The sequence below is a fragment of the Loxodonta africana genome, chromosome 2 (assembly GCF_030014295.1).
Source record: "Loxodonta africana isolate mLoxAfr1 chromosome 2, mLoxAfr1.hap2, whole genome shotgun sequence".
In the NCBI taxonomy this organism is placed as follows: Eukaryota; Metazoa; Chordata; class Mammalia; order Proboscidea; family Elephantidae; genus Loxodonta; species Loxodonta africana.
The window spans coordinates 211846112-211864386 of record NC_087343.1 but is presented as its reverse complement, the minus strand read 5'-3'; the positions used below and the strand labels follow the sequence as shown (position 1 = coordinate 211864386).

Below are 18275 nucleotides of genomic sequence, written 5' to 3'. Positions count from 1 at the left end.
TTTGGGCCCAAGTTCACAGGGAGAAGGCACTGAGCAGGAGCTCCCCATCCCTCTTCAGAGTGCTTTGTGTCTGCCCTATCAGAACCATTCCCCAGAGTCCTCACGGTCACTGCCAAGTGTGTGCTCGCAGGCCTGGCCCCTCCCACCCGTGATCTCAGGGCCCCTCACAGCCTTTGCAGTGTCCGCTTTCCAGATGCAGAAACTGAGGTGGCCAGAAGAGGGCCAGCCACTAACCCAGGGTCACCAGGAGCCACACCCAGTTCCCTGGCCCCAGTCAGCCTGCTGGCACCTCACACACCTAGCCCCTGCATTGTTCTTTGCTGCGTCTATCCCAGCCTTTGAAGTGAGCCCTGCCCTCACACCAGCTCACTAATGAGGTGGCTGATGCCTGGGCCTCATGCCTCACGGGTAGCCTGGGCCCAAAGCCAGGTGTCCAAAGCCAGTCGCACTCTGGCCCCTTTCATTGTGTCTCTGCCAGAGCACTGTTTGCAGCATGGTCTGTCTGTGGCCACTTTCTCCTTCAGAGAAAAGAAAAAAGGCCAGCACAACCATGAAGCCTTGGGCGGCAGGGCCGTGGTATCCCTGGTGCCAGGTGCGGGGAACCGAGGACCGCACACCCTGCTGCTCTTCTTGCAACACCTTCGGGAGAAGGGAGACTGTGTTGGGGACACTAAGGGATTCAGAGGCCAGCCCTAGTCTTCGCCCTAGCCCTGCACAGCCTGGGCCCCAGAGCAGCCCCCACAGTGGACGAGGGTGTCCCAGGTACAGTGACCCCTTCACCAGCACCTCCTCAGGAAGTCCATGGGATAGGTCAGGGCCAGAGAGCTGCCCCTTCGCTGACCGTGGGGTCTCTCTCCTGTAACAGTCTGAGAATCTGAGGTTTTGAATACTAAGACTCTTGAGTCTTGTTTTTTTTTTTTTCATTTAGATAATTATTTTAAAGGCAGCATGGGCACAAGTGCTTGGGCTAGTCAAAGATCTGTTTGGGTGAGTTTTGCTTGTTACGAAACCATGGGACATCCCGACACTGCAGTTACCAGAGCGCCTTCCCAGGCACTCTCCTCCGTCCTCTGAAGCTCCCATAGAGAGCGGGCAGGACGCCTGGGCCTCCCCAGGGCACCATGAGGAGACTATAGTTTCTTTCAAGATTCAGAAACTTGCCTAGAATCACCAAGATAAAGAGTGATAGAAAGGTCATGGAAGCGGAGTTCTGCAAGGCAGGGGCACCTGGGATCCCCCATCCCCATCACCATCTGACTTGGCACCGACCACAGACCACCCCTAGCCCCTGGCTCCCTGGCTCCGTAGGACTTGGGTAGTGAAATAGCCAGGCACAGCCACAGGCTAACCAGGAGCTAGGGCAGGCTCACAGGGCCTCTTAACTCCACAGGCTTTCTCTTATTTTCTTCCAGGCCACTTTCATCAAGGCCCTGCCTGAGCAGGGCCTCACCTCACTCCAGCCTTGAGGAGTGAAGGGGTCCCAGCTGAGGCCACAGAGAGGGCAGGGGCTGCAAGCTTGGGGGGCTGTGTGTGCCAGGGAGAGGGAAGGTGGCAGGTGGGGACAGGGGCCAGGTCAGCAAGGCTCATTCTGTTGGAGATGGGGGCCATGGAGAAGTCTAAGCAGATGGGGTGTCACTCAGCAGTTCAGGGATTTGGTGACTGGTATGGGGAAGAGAGTAAGGGAGAGATGAGGTGACGAGTCTAGGAAGCGGGCATCTTAGAGAAAGGAGACAGTGGCCACATGGGGGGCAGAGCTGTGAGAAGGGAGGAGGAGGGGTGGGTACCAGACACTTCTACAATTTAAACTTATTTATTGAAGTATAAATATATAAAGAAGCAGAATGTAAGTACACAGTTCTAGAAATAACAAGAGACTTTTAGAAGAATTTCAACTCTGTGTAAGATAGATGATGATAGAAGGAAATATAAGCTGTTTTGTAGCCAAGGAGCCCCACCAAAGTGGAGGATAGGATAACGTGTGTAATGGCAGCATGTGGGTGTGAGGCCGGTGCGGGGCTCAGGCAGTACCTGGGGATGGAGCTGGACAGACCCAGGGGGAAAGCCCAGCTCAGCCAGAGCTCTTATGGGCCAGTACGCTGGGAGGGGGACAGTACAGGTGGAAGTGCGGGAGGAAGGATGAGGGCTGAGAGTATCCACAAGGGTTGGTGTGCAGTAGGCTGACTGAGCCCAGAGGGTCCCAGAAGGCTTCCCCCAGGAAGTGGCTTTTGAGCTGGGAGTCTGTGAAATGGGCAGGAGTTGGCTGGCCAAAGGAGCGGCCAGGCAGAAAGCCCTGGGTCAGGAGGTGGCATGCTGAGCAGGCCGGCAGTGGTGCTCAGAGAGCTGGAGAGACAGTGTGAGACAGGGGAGATGAGAGAGGCTCCAGAGCCTTGACGGCCATGCGAGGAGCTGGTTCTTCCCCTAAACCCAAGAGGAAGCTGTAAGAGGTAAGCGAGGGGCTCACAAGAACAGATGTGCAGACAGTAAAGACAACTCTGACTGCTCGCTGGATGGAGAACAGATTAGAGGAGGGATGGGATGGGGGAGATCAGCTGAGAGGCTGGGGCAGGGGTCACCACAGGAGATGCTGCTGAGATGTGACCAGATTGGATGAGTGTTGTTGTTGTTAGGTGCCATCGATTTGGTTCTGACGCATAGCAACCCTGTGCACAACAGAACGAAACACTGCCCAGTCCTGCACCATCCTTACAATCGTTGTTATGCTCGAGCTCATCGTTGCAGCCACTGTGTCAATCCACCTCGCTGAGGGTCTTCCTCTTTTCCGCTGACCCTGTACTCTGCCAAGCGTGATGTCCTTCTCCAGGGACTGATCTCTCCTGGCAACATGTCCAAAGTATGTAAGACACAGTCTCACAATTCTTGCTTCTAAGGAGCATTCTGGTTGTACTTCTTCTAAGACAGACTTGTTCGTTCTTCTGGCAGTCCATGGTATATTCAATATTCTTCGCCAACACCACAATTCAAAGGCGTCAACTCTTCTTCGGTCTTCCTTATTCACTTTCCAGCTTTCACACGCATGTGATGTGATTGAAATACCATGGCTTAGGTCAGGTGCACCTTAGTCTTCAAGGCGACATCTTTGCTCTTCAACACTTTAAAGAGGTCCTTTGCAGCACATTTACCCAATGCAATGTGTCTCTTGATTTCTTGACTGCTGCTTCCATGGCTGTTGATTGTGGATCCAAGTAAAATGAAATCCTTGACAACTTCAATCCTTTATCCATTTATGATGATGTTGTTCATTGGTCAAGTTGTGAGGATTTTTGTTTTCTTCATGTTGCGGTGTAATCCATACTGAAGGCTGTGATCTTTGATCTTCATTAGTAAGTGCTTCAAGTCGTCTTCACTTTCAGCAAGCAAGGTTGTGTCATCTGCATAGCGCAGGTTGTTAATGAGTCTTCCTCCAATCCTGATGCCCCATTCTTCTTCATATACTCCAGCTTCTCATATTATTTGCTCAGCATACAGATTGAATAGGTATGGTGAAAGAATACAACCCTGACGCACACCTTTCCTGTCTTTAAACCAATCAGTATCCCCTTGTTCTGTCCCAACAACTGCCTCTTGATCTATGTAAAGGTTCCTCATGAGCACAATCAAGTGTTCTGGAATTCCCATTCTTCGCAATGTTATCCATAATTTGTTATGATCCACACAGTTGAATGCCTTTGCATAGTTAATAAAACACAGGTAAACATCCTTCTGATATTCTCTGCTTTCAGCCAGGATCCATCTGACATCAGCAACGATACCCCTGGTTCCACGTCCTCTTCTGAATCCTGCCTGAATTTCTGGCAGTTCCCTGTCGATATACTGCTGCAGCTGCTTTTGAATGATCTTCAGCAAAATTTTGCTTGCGTGTGATATTAATGATATTGTTCTATAATTTCCACATTTGGTTGGATCACCTTTCTTGGGAATAGGCATAAATATGGATCTCTTCCAATCAGTTGACCAGGAAGCTGGCTTCCATATTTCTTGGCATAGACAAGTGAGCACCTCCAGTGCTGCATCTGTTTGTTGAAACATCTCAATTGATACTCCATCAATTCCTGGAGCCTTGTTTTTCACCAGTGCCTTCAGAGCAGCTTGGACTTCTTCCTTCGGTACCATCGGTTCCTGATCATATGGCACCTCTTGAAATGGTTGAACATCGACTAATTCTTTTTGGTATAATGACTTGGGTGAAAGCGCTCGGGGTGCATAGAAAGAGCTGAGAAGGGCTGGGGGTAGGGTTGGGTGGGAGAGACGAGGACCTTCACTCTCTCCCCTGTCCATCCCTAAAGGGAGCCTGGATGCCCACCTGGGAGAGCTGTGGGATGTGAGTGAGTTATATGCAGGCACAGGGGTCCCCAGCCACCCCACAGCACCCCACAGCCAGCCATGGGCACATTCTGCCTCACGTGGCTCCCCCACCCTTCCCGATGTTACCAAGTCGCTAAATTTAGAACTTCGGAAGACCCATGCTCACCTACACCGAGTGCACACCCTAGGCCCACCCATCAGGTGGCCTTCTGGTCATGGCCCCCATCCCCGCAGAGAGAGCTGGCAGAGATCAAGCACCAGTACACCATCGACGAGCTGAAGCACCGAGAGGAGCTGACACAGGCCCAGTGGGAGGAGGCGCAGGCCCAGAAGGAGGAGCTGGAGGCACACAAGGTACCTCAGGGAGGCCTTGGCCCTGCCCTGACCCCGCTCGCCCAGACCCGCGTGTCCTGGCTCAGAGGTGCTCAGGAAAGGGTGTATGCCAGATTAGACCAAGTTGGCAAGGGCCCCCAGGGCCCCGAAAACCTGCTTTTGATTGCAAGCTAACTAATGCTGTTCAACAATGCCTGAGTCTGCGCTGCTCTTGCCGCATGCCTGGGCCCCACCCACCTTGCTGCACCAGGCCACCTGCTGTCCCTGTCCAGGCCGATCGCCTGCCTCTTGCTCAGTGCTGCCTGTCTGTTGTCGGCGCAGTTCCTTGTCTTAAACATGGGAGTTCCGAGGCAGGCGAGGAACAGTGCAGTCTGGAGCTCAGCATGGCCCCTCCCACCAGTCAGCCCCCACCCTCTCTCCAGCCAGGCAGAGCCCTGTAGAATGTTCTGAATGCCTTCTGCAGTGCGCTGTCTCTGGCCTCTGCATGGCCCCCTCCTCCAGAGCCACTCCTTCACCTGCCTCCCTCAGAGCTCCTCCCCCTCCAGGAAACCTCCCCAGATCCTGCCCACCAGGCAGATAGTGTGTCCTGGCAGGGGTCAGTGGGCGAACCATGTTTCTGTCGCAGGCTGCGTTCATCGAGCACCTGAACGGCTCCTTCCTGTTTGACAGCATGTACGCTGAGGACGTGGAGGGCAACAAGCTGTCCTTTCTGCCCGGTGTAGGCGAGCTCCTCGAGGCATATCCTTTCAAGCTCAGTGCTGTGCCACTACCCTGCCTGAGGCAGGTCCCCTTCTTCTCTGGGCCTCAGCTTCTCCATCTCTCTCGTGAGACCCTGGGAGGGACAGTCCCCATTTCAGAGCAGTGTACCCAAAACGTGGGTCAGAGCTGGGTCAGCAAGGGCCAGAAGTACTGTCTGGATTTCATGGGACTCACTGAAGTCCAGGCCTAGACAATGGGGTTCTCAAGGTAGAGATGTGGAAAACACACTCTGTGGTAGTGACCTTCCTCAGTCGTGTCTCCTTGTCCTGCTCTCTGCTTTGCATATGTTATTTGTTGTTTTCTCAACCCCCTGTTACAGAGCAGGACTTCCCAGCTTGGGACTAAGCCCTGCCTAGGTTCTTACCTTCTTCTGAGCAAGAATGACCAGGAGAGGCTCAGAGGTTCCACACAAACAAAGGTTTATCAGGGACAGAAAGAAAGTAAAAGGCTCGTGAGGGAGAGATGGAGAGGGGTTGCCACTTATGCTAGCCTCCAGTCTCTCGTGAACAAAGGATTTCCTAGGGTTTATAAAAGGTTTTCTTCATTCATTAGATGGGTGGAGATTTCCAGGAGAAGGGGAGGGATTGTGAAAATCAAATATGTGTGCAGATGGAATTCAAGATGGATTTCCTTGCAGAGATTGTCAGAACTAAGATGGACTCTGTCCCGAGGGCTGCTGGAGTGTCGAATAGGACTTATTCTGGGATGTTGCACATGTGTGATGTCTCTGAATCCTGGTTCAAGTCCCAGCAAAGGATCCCTGCTCATGATTACCTCAAGTGGAAGGTCATTTTAGGCTACCTTGATTTTTACTGTGCATGCTCCGCACCTGGTGGGGGCCTTGAAAAACAACTCAAGAGGTTTATCAGTAATTTATAGTTGGTCAAGCATGTAGGGATAGGAAATACGGCCCCTTATCTTGTCTAAGCACCTAGTTTGTTAATCACAGGTAGTCCTCAGGTGCCAGCGGTAAAAGTTATATGGTGGTCTGCACTTAGGTTCAAGCATACAGGGCCTTGGAATGTAGCCCCTTATCTTGTCTGTCTCACCCACACTGGGTGGACACTGTCATACATTCCACTTAATGGTCAGGGAAGATGAGGCCTGGGCCAGCCAGTTAGAAGCTAGGCTTTAAACCCTATCCTGAGTCCTAAAAACCTGCATTCTTCCCCCAGTCTACCCAACAGCATGCTGAATAGAGAGAAACTCACTCCTAAAAGCCCGGTACTCTAGAAGCCAGTCGGGGCAGGAGCATAGAGGTGAAGCAGAAGGGGGTGCGGCGAGGGTGTCTAGGGCCGAGTGTACGGTTAAGAGCAGGGCTCCAAGCCAGACACCCCAGGCTTCTGCCTGGCTCTGCCACCCACCAGCTGGTGACCTGCAGCCAGGCAGACCCACATTTGAATCTCAGCTGTAGCATGCTGTGGCTACATGAGTTTGGGTGAGTCATCACCTATTTGAGCATTGGTTTCCATCCCTGCAGGGTGGCTTGATCCTCTTGGCCTCAGTGACACCTCTCTCCCAAGGATACTGGTGGCAGATGAGGACCCTGAGGCCTGGAGGAGGAAAGTGACTTGCCAGGGTGGGGTCCCAGGGTCAGCGGCACAGCAAGGGACCAGGCCTCAGCAGAGGAGCTCTCCTAGATAATATACCAGAGACAAGACTCCCCAGGCACTCAGCCCCACCCTGGCCTCCCCCAGGGACCTTCCTGGAGCCCTTCTCAGCATGACTCTCCCTGCTCTGCTAACGTCTTCCCCCTTGAAGCTTGTTTCTGAATCCCTTAGGCTGAGGGTGGAGAGACCTCATCTCAAGCCCATGGCTGTGACCCTGGCCAGGTCCCAGCGCCCACCCTAGGTTTCCTCACCAGGCAAATGGACCAGATGAGATAGATTGTGGGTTTCTAGTACCAAGCTCAGTGTCCACACCAGCTTGTGCTCCATGCCAGGAGCCCTGATATTATTGTTCTGCAGCTTTTACCTGTGGCCCTGAGGCAGTCTGCTCCTGAGAGACAGTGTGAGCCTCCTTGACAGCCACTTACCTACAAGGACAAATTCGTCATCATCTGCCTGAACATTTTTGAGTACGGCCTGAAACAGCAGGAGAAGCGGAAAATGGAGATTGACACCTTCAACGAATGCATCCAAGAGGCCATCCAGGAGAACCAGGAGCAGGGCAAGCGGAAGATCGCCGAGTTCGAGGAGAAGCACCTGCTGGTAGGCCCTGCACCTCTCAGGTCCTCTCTCTGCCCCCACTCCCAGGGCTGAGTCCTCAACCTCAGGCCACTGTGCTCTAGAGTGCCAGGCACACCACCATGGCCGACCCTGCAGTGCCCTGGCCCCACCCAAGGGGCTACAACTCATGTTCCCTGGAAGCCCTTGAGGCTCAGGTCATTATCCCCAGTGACAGAGGTCACAGAGCTATCAAGTGGCAGAGCTGAGATTCAGCCTCACACCACCAACAACCACAGCTCCTTCCTGCACTACCACTGAGTTGAGCAAGGGGCCCAGAAGAGAAAATGTAGAGGGGGTTGGGTCAATCCCCTCCAGCTCCACCCAGCCACCCACTTCTCCAGGGGCACCTGCCAGAGATCATTTAGAAACAGATAGATATCTATATAAGGAGCCCTGGTGACCCAATGGTTAAGCACTTGGCTACTAACCTAAAGGTTGACTGTTTGAACCCATCAGCCATTCTGCAGGAGAAAGCACCTGGCCATGTGCTCCTGTAAAGATTACAGTCTAGGAAACTCTATGGGCCAGTTCTACTCTGTCACCTAGGGTCACTACAAGTTGGAAGCAACTCGATGGCACACAACAACAACATATATCTCTATATGTGTGGAGTCTCTGGGTGGCGCAAACAGTTAAGCACTCAACTACAAGCCAAAAGGTTGGCAGTTGGAACCCACCCAGAAGCACCTGGAAGACAGGCCTGGGTCTGCTTCCAAAGGGTCATAGCTTTGAAAATGCTATGGAAAAGTTCTACTCTGCACACATGTAGTTGCCACGCGTCGGAATCAACTCGACAGCAACTGACAACAACATATGTATCTATAACTTTCTCTACCTATTTATATATATGTGTTCGGTGTATATATATATAAACCCTGGTGGCATAGTGGTTAAGTGCTACAGTTGCTAACCAGAGGGTCAGCGGTTTGAATCCAACAGGCTCTCCTTAAAAACTCTGTGGGGCAGTTCTGCTCTGTCCTATAGGGTTGCTGTGAGTCGGATTCCACTCGACGGCACTGGGTGTGGTTTTTTGGGGGATATATATTGATATATATCTATATATGTATAGATAGATATACACGGTGCGCTTTGCTATTTTATCTTTATCATGGAGAGCCTTCCAAAACTAGCTGTGGGTTTCCTGTTGCATGGATGGGCTGGACCCTGTGCATGGAGTTAGGTTTCTCCAGTCCTTTGCTCTTTCAGAGTGTTGCAGTGAATGACCTGGTACAAGGCTGACCTGCAGGCTGAGGCCCTAGTTGTGGAGTGGTGCCATGATACTTTTAGTAGCTGTTGCTGGACTGTGTCCCACAGCACCTGTACCAGCTGATGGCCCTCTAGCCTGGCACCTACCAAGCTTCTCTGCCTTTGCCAGTCGGGTGCACCCAGGGTGTTCCAGGAAAGATTACTTCGTGCTGATTTTTCTCTTGGGTGGGGGGAGCACCACATGTTCACAAGCATTTCTATTTCTTGTTCTATGAACTGTTTGTTCTTATGTTTTTCCCTTGCCCATTTTCTGTTTGTTCTTAGTCTTTCCCACTCTCTTTTTTATTTTTTTTCCTAATTGTTACTTTTAGGGGCTCTTTTTAGATTAAGAAATTAGCCCTGTGTCTGTGAAAGGAGTTGCAGACACTGCTCCCAGTTTGTCATTTATGCTGTCACTTTGTCTGTGGTGCTTTTGTCATGCAGAATTTTAATTTTTTTTTAAATATAGAATTTATCAGTCTTTTTTAGTTACATTTAGAAAGGACATCTCCACTCTGAGATTAATTTTTTCAACCGCTTATGTTTTCTTGGAGCCCTGGTGGCACAGTGGTTAATAGCTCAGCTGCTAACCAAAAGGTCGGCAGTTCAAATCCACCAGCTGCTCCTTAGAAACCCTACGGGGCAGTTCTACTCTGTCCTATAGGGTCGCTATGTGTCAGAATTGACTCAGTGGCAATGGGTTTGGTGTTTTTTTTTTTTTTTTTTATGTTTTCTTCTAAAACTTTCGTGGTCTTATTTTTTACATCTAAATTTTTGCTCCATCAGGACTTTCTTTGCACATAAGGCTGAGGTAGGGATTTTCCTTGGTTTTTCTCCAGGTAAGGTAGCCATTGTTCTCAACATCATTTGCTGCACTGAATCATGCACAGTTACCCAGTCCTTCTTCGTGACCAAATAGCAATGAAAACACTGTATCCAGCAGTCACTTGGCAGCTGAGTTTTCAGGTCCTTTGTTAGGGAACAGATGGTATGTGGTGATGGTATTGTTACTGCACTCGGAGGCTCAGACCCCCCATTGCTCTCCAGCTGTGAGCAACCACTAATGCTGAGCAATTCAGCATTTGCTTACCCCTGGCCTCCACTTGCTTACCGGGGTCTGCGTGGTTTGCTTTGTTTCCTCAACGCCTGGCACTGTCTCATGTTCCCAGTGTTTCTCCCTCCCTGAGCTTGTTGTGGAGTCCATGGGTGGTACAAACAGTTAACAAGCTCAGCTGCTAACTGAAAGGTTTGAGGTTCAAGTCTACCCAGAGGCACCTCGGAAGAAAGGCCTGGTGATCTACTTCTAAAAGATCAGCTATTGAAAACCGTATGGAGTGAAGGTTTAATACAGTTAAGATATCAATACTACCCAAAGCAATCTATAAATTCAAAGCAATCCTCATCAAAATCCCAACAGCCTTCTTTGCAGAAATGGAAAAGCCAATCCTCAAATTTATATGGAAGGGCAAGGGACCCCAAATAGCTAAAGCAGTCTTGAAGAAGAATAAAGTAGGAGGACTCACACTTCCTGATTTCAAAACATACTACAAAGTCGCAGTAATTAAAACGGTTTGTTTGTAAAAGTCACATAAGTCTGATCCCCAGAATGTGAGGATTAATCAAATCCTAACTTTTCCACATCATCATGTCTGATGCCAGGCACCCATGTGGCACTTTCTCTGACCCTAGCCTACTCAAGCTAGGGCAGATCTCATAAGTTAAAAGGACACCACCCTTCAGATACCAACTGCAAGTTTGAGGAGCACACATAGCACCTCAAACTTCTGGCCTGTTGGCTACAGATTCATTCGAGGTTTTCCTGTTACCCCTTCAGGTTGCTAGCCTCAAGCTCACAGGCCTCCAGTGGCTTCCCTTACTTTACCTGCTGGCTCCCCCTACTCCCTTAGGTTTGGTAATTTGCTGGAACAACTCATAGAACCTACAGAAAATATATATAGGCAGACCCTGGGTTATGAACATCCAACATCCAACAACTCCTGCTTGTCCTTTAATGTTACGTAGATTTGCCCTCACTTTGAAACTATTGAACCAAGCCCTACTCATAACAAATTCTTCATCCTACAGTCACCTTCACATGCTGCACGTGCAGCTTTTGAATCATTGATAAGGCTTCAAGCCTTTTTTTGCATTAAAGTAAGGCTAAATAAGAACCGTATGCATCTGTTCCGACTTACAAATGTGACTTAAAGGCACAGTTAGGAATGGATCTCGTTGTAACCCAGGACTGCCTGTAGTTACGATTATAGATTTATTATAGCAAAAGGATACAAATCAGGATGGTCACAAGGAAGAGACACACGAGTGAGGTCTGGGAGGGTTCCCAATGTGAAGCTTCCATGTCTCAAAGAGGGGACATCACCCTCCCTTCACCACACTGGAAGCTCTCGGAGCCTCCGTGTTCAGAGACTTTGTTAGCCTCAATCATTACATAGTCAGAATTGAGGCCTCATTGTGTATGCATAATAGGTTAAATCATACCTCTTGGTATTGGCTACCAGGTAGTTTTTCTGGTCTGGCTAGCCACCACTGATTTATACAAATCTTCAGGCGTGATCCCCCACCTCAAACTGTGTTGCCCTTGAGTGGATTCGGACTCATAGTGACCCTATAGGACAGAGTAGAACTGCCCCATAGGATTTCCGAGGAGTGGCTAATAGATTCGAACTGTTGCCATTTTGGTTAGCAACTAAATGCTTAACTGCTGCACCACCAGGGCTCCTAAAGTTACCTCAGTTACTCAGGAAATTCCAAGGGTTTAGCGTTATCTCCTTAGGAAACAACAGCAAGACCATATTCCAAAGACAAAAACCAAACCCATTGCCGTCGAGTCGATTCCAACTCATAGCGACCCTATAGGACAGAGTAGAACTGCCCGATAGAGTTTCCAAGGAGCGCCTGGCGGATTTGAACTGCTGACCTCTTGGTTAACCTCTGTGCTGCCAGGGTTTATACTTTAGGTTAAATTCTTCACACCACAGCCTGATACTGGTATAATAATAGACATATAGTCCAATGGAATAGAATTGAGAGTCCAGAAATAAATCCGTACATCTATGATCAACTGATTTTCGACAAGGGTGCTAAGTCCATTCAATAGGGAAAGAACAGTCTCTTCAATAAGTGGTGCTGGGGAAACTGGAGTGCAGAAGAATGAAATAAGATCCATGCCTCACACCATACGCAAAAGCCAATTTAAAATGGATTGAGGACTTAAATGTGAAAACTAAGATCATGAAATTCTTAGAGGAAAATATAGGGCGTGGTTGCAGGTTCCAGTTTTTAACAATGGACTATAAGCTATCACAACAAAAGCACGAGCAGCAAAAGACAGAATAGATAAATGGGAACTTACAAAAAGTAAATACTTTAGTTTTCAAAGGACTTTATCAACAAAGTAAAAAGACAGCCAACAGACTGGGAGAAAATTAAGGGGAAGCATATATCCAACAAGGGTCTAATACAAAAAAAAATTTTTTTTAAAGTAAAACTTAACAAAAAAAAGGACAGACAACCCAATCAAAAAAACGGGCACACGACTTGAACAGACATTTCACCAAAGAGGATATTCAAATGGACAATGTCATGGATTGAGTTGTGTCCCCCCAAAATATGTGTCAACTTGGTTAGGCCATGATTCTCAGTATTGTGTAGCTGTCCACCATGTTGTGATTGTAACTTTCCTATGTGTTGTAAATCCTAATCTCTGCCTGTGGTTAATGAGGCAAGATTAGATTACGTTAAAGGATTAGGGTGGGATCATAACACCCTTACTAAGGTCACATCCCTGATCCAAGGTAAAGGGAATTTCCCTGGGGCGTGACCTGTACCACCTTTTATCTTACAAGATGTAAAGGAAAGGGAAGCAAGCAGAAAGTTGGAGATCTCATATGCTACCAAGTAAGAAGCACCAGGAACAGAGCGCGTCCTTTGGACCTGGGGTCCCAAAGCCTGAGAAGCTCCTCAACCAGGGGAAGATTGATGACAAGGACCGTCTTTCAGAGCCAACGAAGAAAGCCTTCCCCTGGAGCTAACACCCTGGATTCAGACTTCTAGCATACTAGACTGTGGGAGAGTAAACTTCTGTTTGTTAAAACCATTCACTTGTGGCATTCTGTTATAGCAGCACTAGGTAACTAAGACAGCCAACAAGCACATGAAAAGATGCTCAGTGTCATTAGCCATTAAACAAAAAACCCATTGCCGCCGAGTCGATTGTGACTCATAGCGACCCATAGGACAGAGTAGAACTGTCCCATAGGGTTTCCAAGGCTGTAATCTTCTGGAAGCAGACGGCTACATCTTTCTCCTGCAGAGCAGCTGGTGGGTTTGAACTGTAGACCTTTCAGTTAGCAGCCGAGCGCTTAACCACTGCGCCAGCAGGGCTCCTTTATTAGCTATTCCCACTGCTGGCGAGTCGATTCCAACTGACAGTGACTCCAAATGAAGCTCTGAGGCTGTAAATCTCTACAGAAGCGGACTGCCACTGGTAGTTTCAAACCTCCAACCTTTCAGTTCCCAGTCAATCGCTTTAACCACTGCACCACCAGGGCTCCTTTCATCAGCTATTGGGGAGATGCAAATCAAAACCATAATGACATATCACCTCGCCCCCATTAGAATGGCAAAAAAAAAACAAAACAGGAAACAAAAGGTGTTGGTGAGATTGTGGAGAAACTGGAATGGTCATCCATTGCTGGTGGAAATGTAAAATGGCACAGCCACTGTGGAACACAGTTTGGTGGTTCCTCAAAAACTTGAACATAAAATTATCATATGACACACCAGTCACAATCCTAGTACCAATACCCAGAAGAAGGAAAAGCAGGAACACAAAACAGAAACCTGTACACCAATTGTTCATTGCAGCACTTTTCACAATGGCCAAAAGGTGAAAACAACCAAAATGTCCAGATGAATGGATAAGCAAAATGTGGTTCTTGGATCGAGTAGACACATGAGACTACGTGGGCAGCTCCTGTATGGAGGGGAGATGAGAGGGCAGAGGAGGTCAGAAGCTGGCTGAATAGACACGAAAATAGAGAGTGGAAAGAAGGGGTGTGCTGTCTTATTGTGGGGAGAGCGGCTGGGGGTATATAGCAGGGTGTATATGGGTTTTTGTGTGAACTTTCACTTAAAGCACAATAAAAATTAAAAAAAAAAGATTGGCTTAAGACACTACTAATTTTGTAGAGCTCATCAATATAACTGCCGCTAAGCCATCTTATTACGTCATAGTGATAGGATTTTTAACATACAGGGAAATCACATCAGAAGATAAAATGGTAGACAATTATACAGTCATACAAGGGAATCATGACCTAGCCAAGTTCACAGATACTCTTTAGCAGCACAATTCAATCCATGACAATTGCAAAAGAAGAAATACTGTGTGATCTCACTTAGAGAAAATAAGCAAATACATAGAAACCAAAGAATGTATAGGACATAAATATATGGAAACCAAAGTGGTTACAAGACGGGGAAAGGGGAAGTTTTCGCTTAAGGGGCGTTTATGTTAATGGTGGTGGAATAATTCGGAAGAGGGAGGCGAGAATGGTTGCACAACGTGAAGAATGTAACCAACATCACTAGATTATACATGCAGAATTGGTGAATCGGCGACTGTTTTGTTGAATATATTTTCACCACAATAAAAGAAAGAAAACCTATGGAGCACAGTTCTACCCTGACGCACATGGGGTCATCGTGAGTCGAGTCAACTCAATGGCAACTGGTTTTTGGGGGCCCGTTGTAGGCATTTTAAGGAGCCCTGGTAGTACAGTGGTTAAAGTGCTTAGCCGCTAACCAAAGGGTCAACAGTTTGAACCCACCAGCCGCTCCGTGGGAGAAAGATGTGGCAGTCTTGAAAACCCTATGGGGCAGTTCTGCTCTGCCTTATGGAGTCACTATGAGTTGACAGCAGTGGGTTTGGGCAGGCATTTTGTAGGGTCTCTTAATTGAGCCTCTGCTGTGTGCCAGGTGTTCATATACCTGAACTTCATGAGCACAGATGAGGAAGTGGAAGCTCTGGGAATGGAAGTTGCTAATAGAAGTCACGTACTAATAAGCAACCCGGGTGGGGTTCAAGTTCAGTCCCAGCAGACCCTGGAGCCACAGCCCCTGCCCTCAGCCCACTAGTGCTGGGGCCCGCCCCAGGAGCCTGAGGCGTGTTCTCTCAGTGCTCATCACAGCAGTGCCTTGAGGTGCTGACAAGGCTACCGAGGCACAGGGACAGTCAGTAAGTAACTCTCACAAGGTCAGGTAAACTTGGTGATCCAACACCAGAGCCCACGTTTTACCCACAAAACCAATTGCCACCTGACATGGGCTAATTACAATTAGCCGCTGATTCCTAAAGCACAGGTTTTGTTTCCAGAACTTGAGTGCTATTCGAGACGAGTCTGAGATGCCTGTCATTGAGATGAAGATAGTGGAGTGTGGTGAGGACATCACTCAGCTGTTCAACGTGCTCATGACCCTGGAGATGCAGCTGGTGGAACAGCTGGAGGTGAGCGGACCCCGGATGGGAGCGTGGACCACAGCCCGCGGGCTCTGAGCCTATGGCTCCTCCACAAGGCTTGGATAGGTAGACTCCAGCCTGCAAGGCTGGAGGCCTGTGCTGTGCTCCTCACAGCCAGCCCCACGGTCAGGTCTTGCTCACCAAGCTGGCACTGCTTTTCACGCACTTGAGTAGCCTAGATTTGAGGTTGTCCTCCTGGAGAATGAGAGGTGAGTCCCAGCCCCAGTGGGGAGAGGTTTGGTATAGCCCCAGAAGCTGTTGGGAGCTCAGGAGACAGAGTGCCGCCCCCCTGCCCCCCAGCCTGACATCGACCCACCTCAGAGCAGGCCAGGAGCCTACAGTTCAGCATTCAGTGCTGCTCTCCAAAATCTGTGCGCGGCCAGAGTGATGTGTGTTCACCAAGCTGGGGGTCTGAGTGGTGTGATGAATTGAGCCTCCTTGGATGCTGCTGCAGCTGCGCCAGGAGATAGCACCTAATCAGCTTCTCACAGGCCCAGTCCCTACCCCAGACATGGGACAGACTCCTCATGCGTCCCACAACAGAGGTTTTCTCCACACAGCACGCGCTTGCTCCGGGGAGGCGTGAGGCAGCCTCTCAACCTTCCCAAGCAGGGGACGCTTTCTCAGCCTCCACATGTTCCCCAGAGCCCATGCGCGGGGCGTGCTTGTGCTGCCAGGGCCCAAGAAGCTGCAGTGCAGTGTACTTTCCAATGACTGTTTGTATACATCACAGCCACATTCACACCTGGTTAAGAAATGTGTAATTGGCTTGGCCTGCAGACAGGCCTCGTCCAGATTCTGCCTGCATCTCCTGGGGTCTAGAGCCATCTGTGCAGGGGATGACCCATGGGGGGGATGCAGGACAGCAGCCTTAGGATGGCATCTGCACTGCACATCCAGCCCACTGAGCCCCACGCAGGCCCTTGGTGCCCTGAGGCACAGGGGCATGCCTTGCAGAGGGTGCAGCTGTGTAGGATCTGGGTGATGGCTTTCCTGAGGGCTTCCCTGTGCAGGCACCTTGCCACACACTTTATGTGAAATAACTCCTTAAGGCCTCATAACATCTCTGTGAGACCAGGCAGTATGTTAAAAAAAAAACATTTTTTAGATGAGGACATGAGGCCCACACAGGTTAAACACTGTCCCATAGTTGCAAAGAAGGGGTGGGGCAGAACTGGGTGGCGACTCCAGCACTGTTTCTGTCTAGTGATAAGCAGGCGCACTGAGGTGGGTAGCTCTGTGGTAGACCCAAGGGAGGCAAGACTGGGACGGGGGTTCCTGGCAGAGGGACCAGGCCAGGCAAAGGCCAGGAGAAAGCAGTGAACATTCAGGGCACGGTGAGTGAGCTGATATGGCCAGAGAGTGGCATCTGTGGGAGGAGGTGGAGTTGCCCACAGCGTCCCAGTGAGGTGGAAGTGGGCCTGAACCCCCAAGCTGGAGAGCAGAAGCTGCCCAGCTGCTGCTGCGTTCTGAGCAGTACCTCCTGCCCTGACTCCAGACCCTCGAGTCTAAATGCAAGCATTAACTGTCATCTTTATCATGCCCAGGAGACGATAAACATTTTTGAAAGGAACATCGTCGACTTGGTGGGACTCTTTATCGAAAACGTCCAAAGCCTATATCCTTCCCATGCAGACCTTCCATGGGGAGGCCAGGTGCTGCTGGCCTGTGGGGTCATCCCAGCGGTTCCAGTGCCCCTCATTCCCGCCTCCAGGGGGCAAGGAGCAGGGGAAGGGAAGATTCTGAGCAGACTAGGCAGGAGGTAAGTAAGCAGGTCCCTTCCAGGTGACCTCCTGCAGGTCCCACAGCTGCCCCTCCCGCTGACACCAGCACCCTGAACAGGAGGTTTAGACAGAGGTAGTAAAAGTCAGCATTTTATAGTTTCCGTTACCAGAAATAGCCACTCCCCACAACTGACTTGCAGAAAGAGCTCCACCTCCACCAAGATGATATTTAAATTCACACAGGATCCTATTTAGTGAGAACCTCCACGTTGGAAAGTAGAGAAATGTCAAACCTCCTGTTTCTCACCAAGGAAAAAGCTAACGTTCAAAGGCTCAAGATTGGGCAACCCCTTAGAATGTTCAAAAGATGCAGGGTCCAAGGGTATCTCCCAGACACCCAGCACAATGATGGCTTTGCTGGAGTATCCGTGCAGATGCCCAGTGTGGCCCTGTGTGGGGAGAGTCCCGGTGTGCTCATCTCCAAGTGGGTGTCACGCATAGGCAGCAACATTCCGGAATCGCCAGCATGCCGAGTTTGGTGGGCAAATAAGTGCTGAGTGTAGGGCACCTCCACCTGGAGGACACTGACAGATTACTTACATGAGCTTGTCAGATTAAAGGTCAGGGATAGGAGCTGGTGTTTGGGGCATGGCCACCCTTCTGCTGATGAACTCAGGGCCCTGCTGTGCAGGCGGAGGCGGGGCAAATGGTTGGGCTCTGCCCCAGAAGCACCCTCTGGCTCCTGCCTCTGAGGGGCGCTCAGGCAGGGGACAGCAGTTATAGATGTGACAAGTGGCAATGGAGGTGCAAGGTGAGCGGCACCAAGCCAGTAGACCTGAAGGGAGGCCTAAGAGGCCAGGTAGAGCCCTGAGCACAAACCTTGAAGTCTGTCCAAGAGGAGGCTGGCAGGCCACTAGCTCATTTAGGCCTTAGGCCAAGTGGAGGGTGCGAACAGTGCAAGTGATGGGCGGCTCTAAGCCAGTGGATGAGACCCAGTCTGTCTCCACCTCTGAAAGTTCACTCTGGCTGCTGCAGGAAGGGGCAGTCAGGTGGGACAGGTCCAGCGGGAGGTGGTGGTAGGCATGGAGAGAGGTGATGGTGGACAGAGATAGGGTATGAGGA

General features: G+C 49.9%; 1 protein-coding gene across 1 annotated transcript in view; it reads left to right on the top strand.

Annotated features, from left to right (window-relative positions):
- Window positions 1-18275, top strand: part of DRC3 (dynein regulatory complex subunit 3) — a 50981-nt gene that overhangs the window by 25159 nt on the left and 7547 nt on the right. The window contains exons 6-10 of the mRNA XM_003420657.4: window positions 4562-4677; window positions 5282-5394; window positions 7451-7625; window positions 15286-15417; window positions 16977-17047. Coding sequence (XP_003420705.1) covers window positions 4562-4677; window positions 5282-5394; window positions 7451-7625; window positions 15286-15417; window positions 16977-17047 — 607 coding nt within the window. The remainder of the gene's footprint in view (window positions 1-4561; window positions 4678-5281; window positions 5395-7450; window positions 7626-15285; window positions 15418-16976; window positions 17048-18275) is intronic.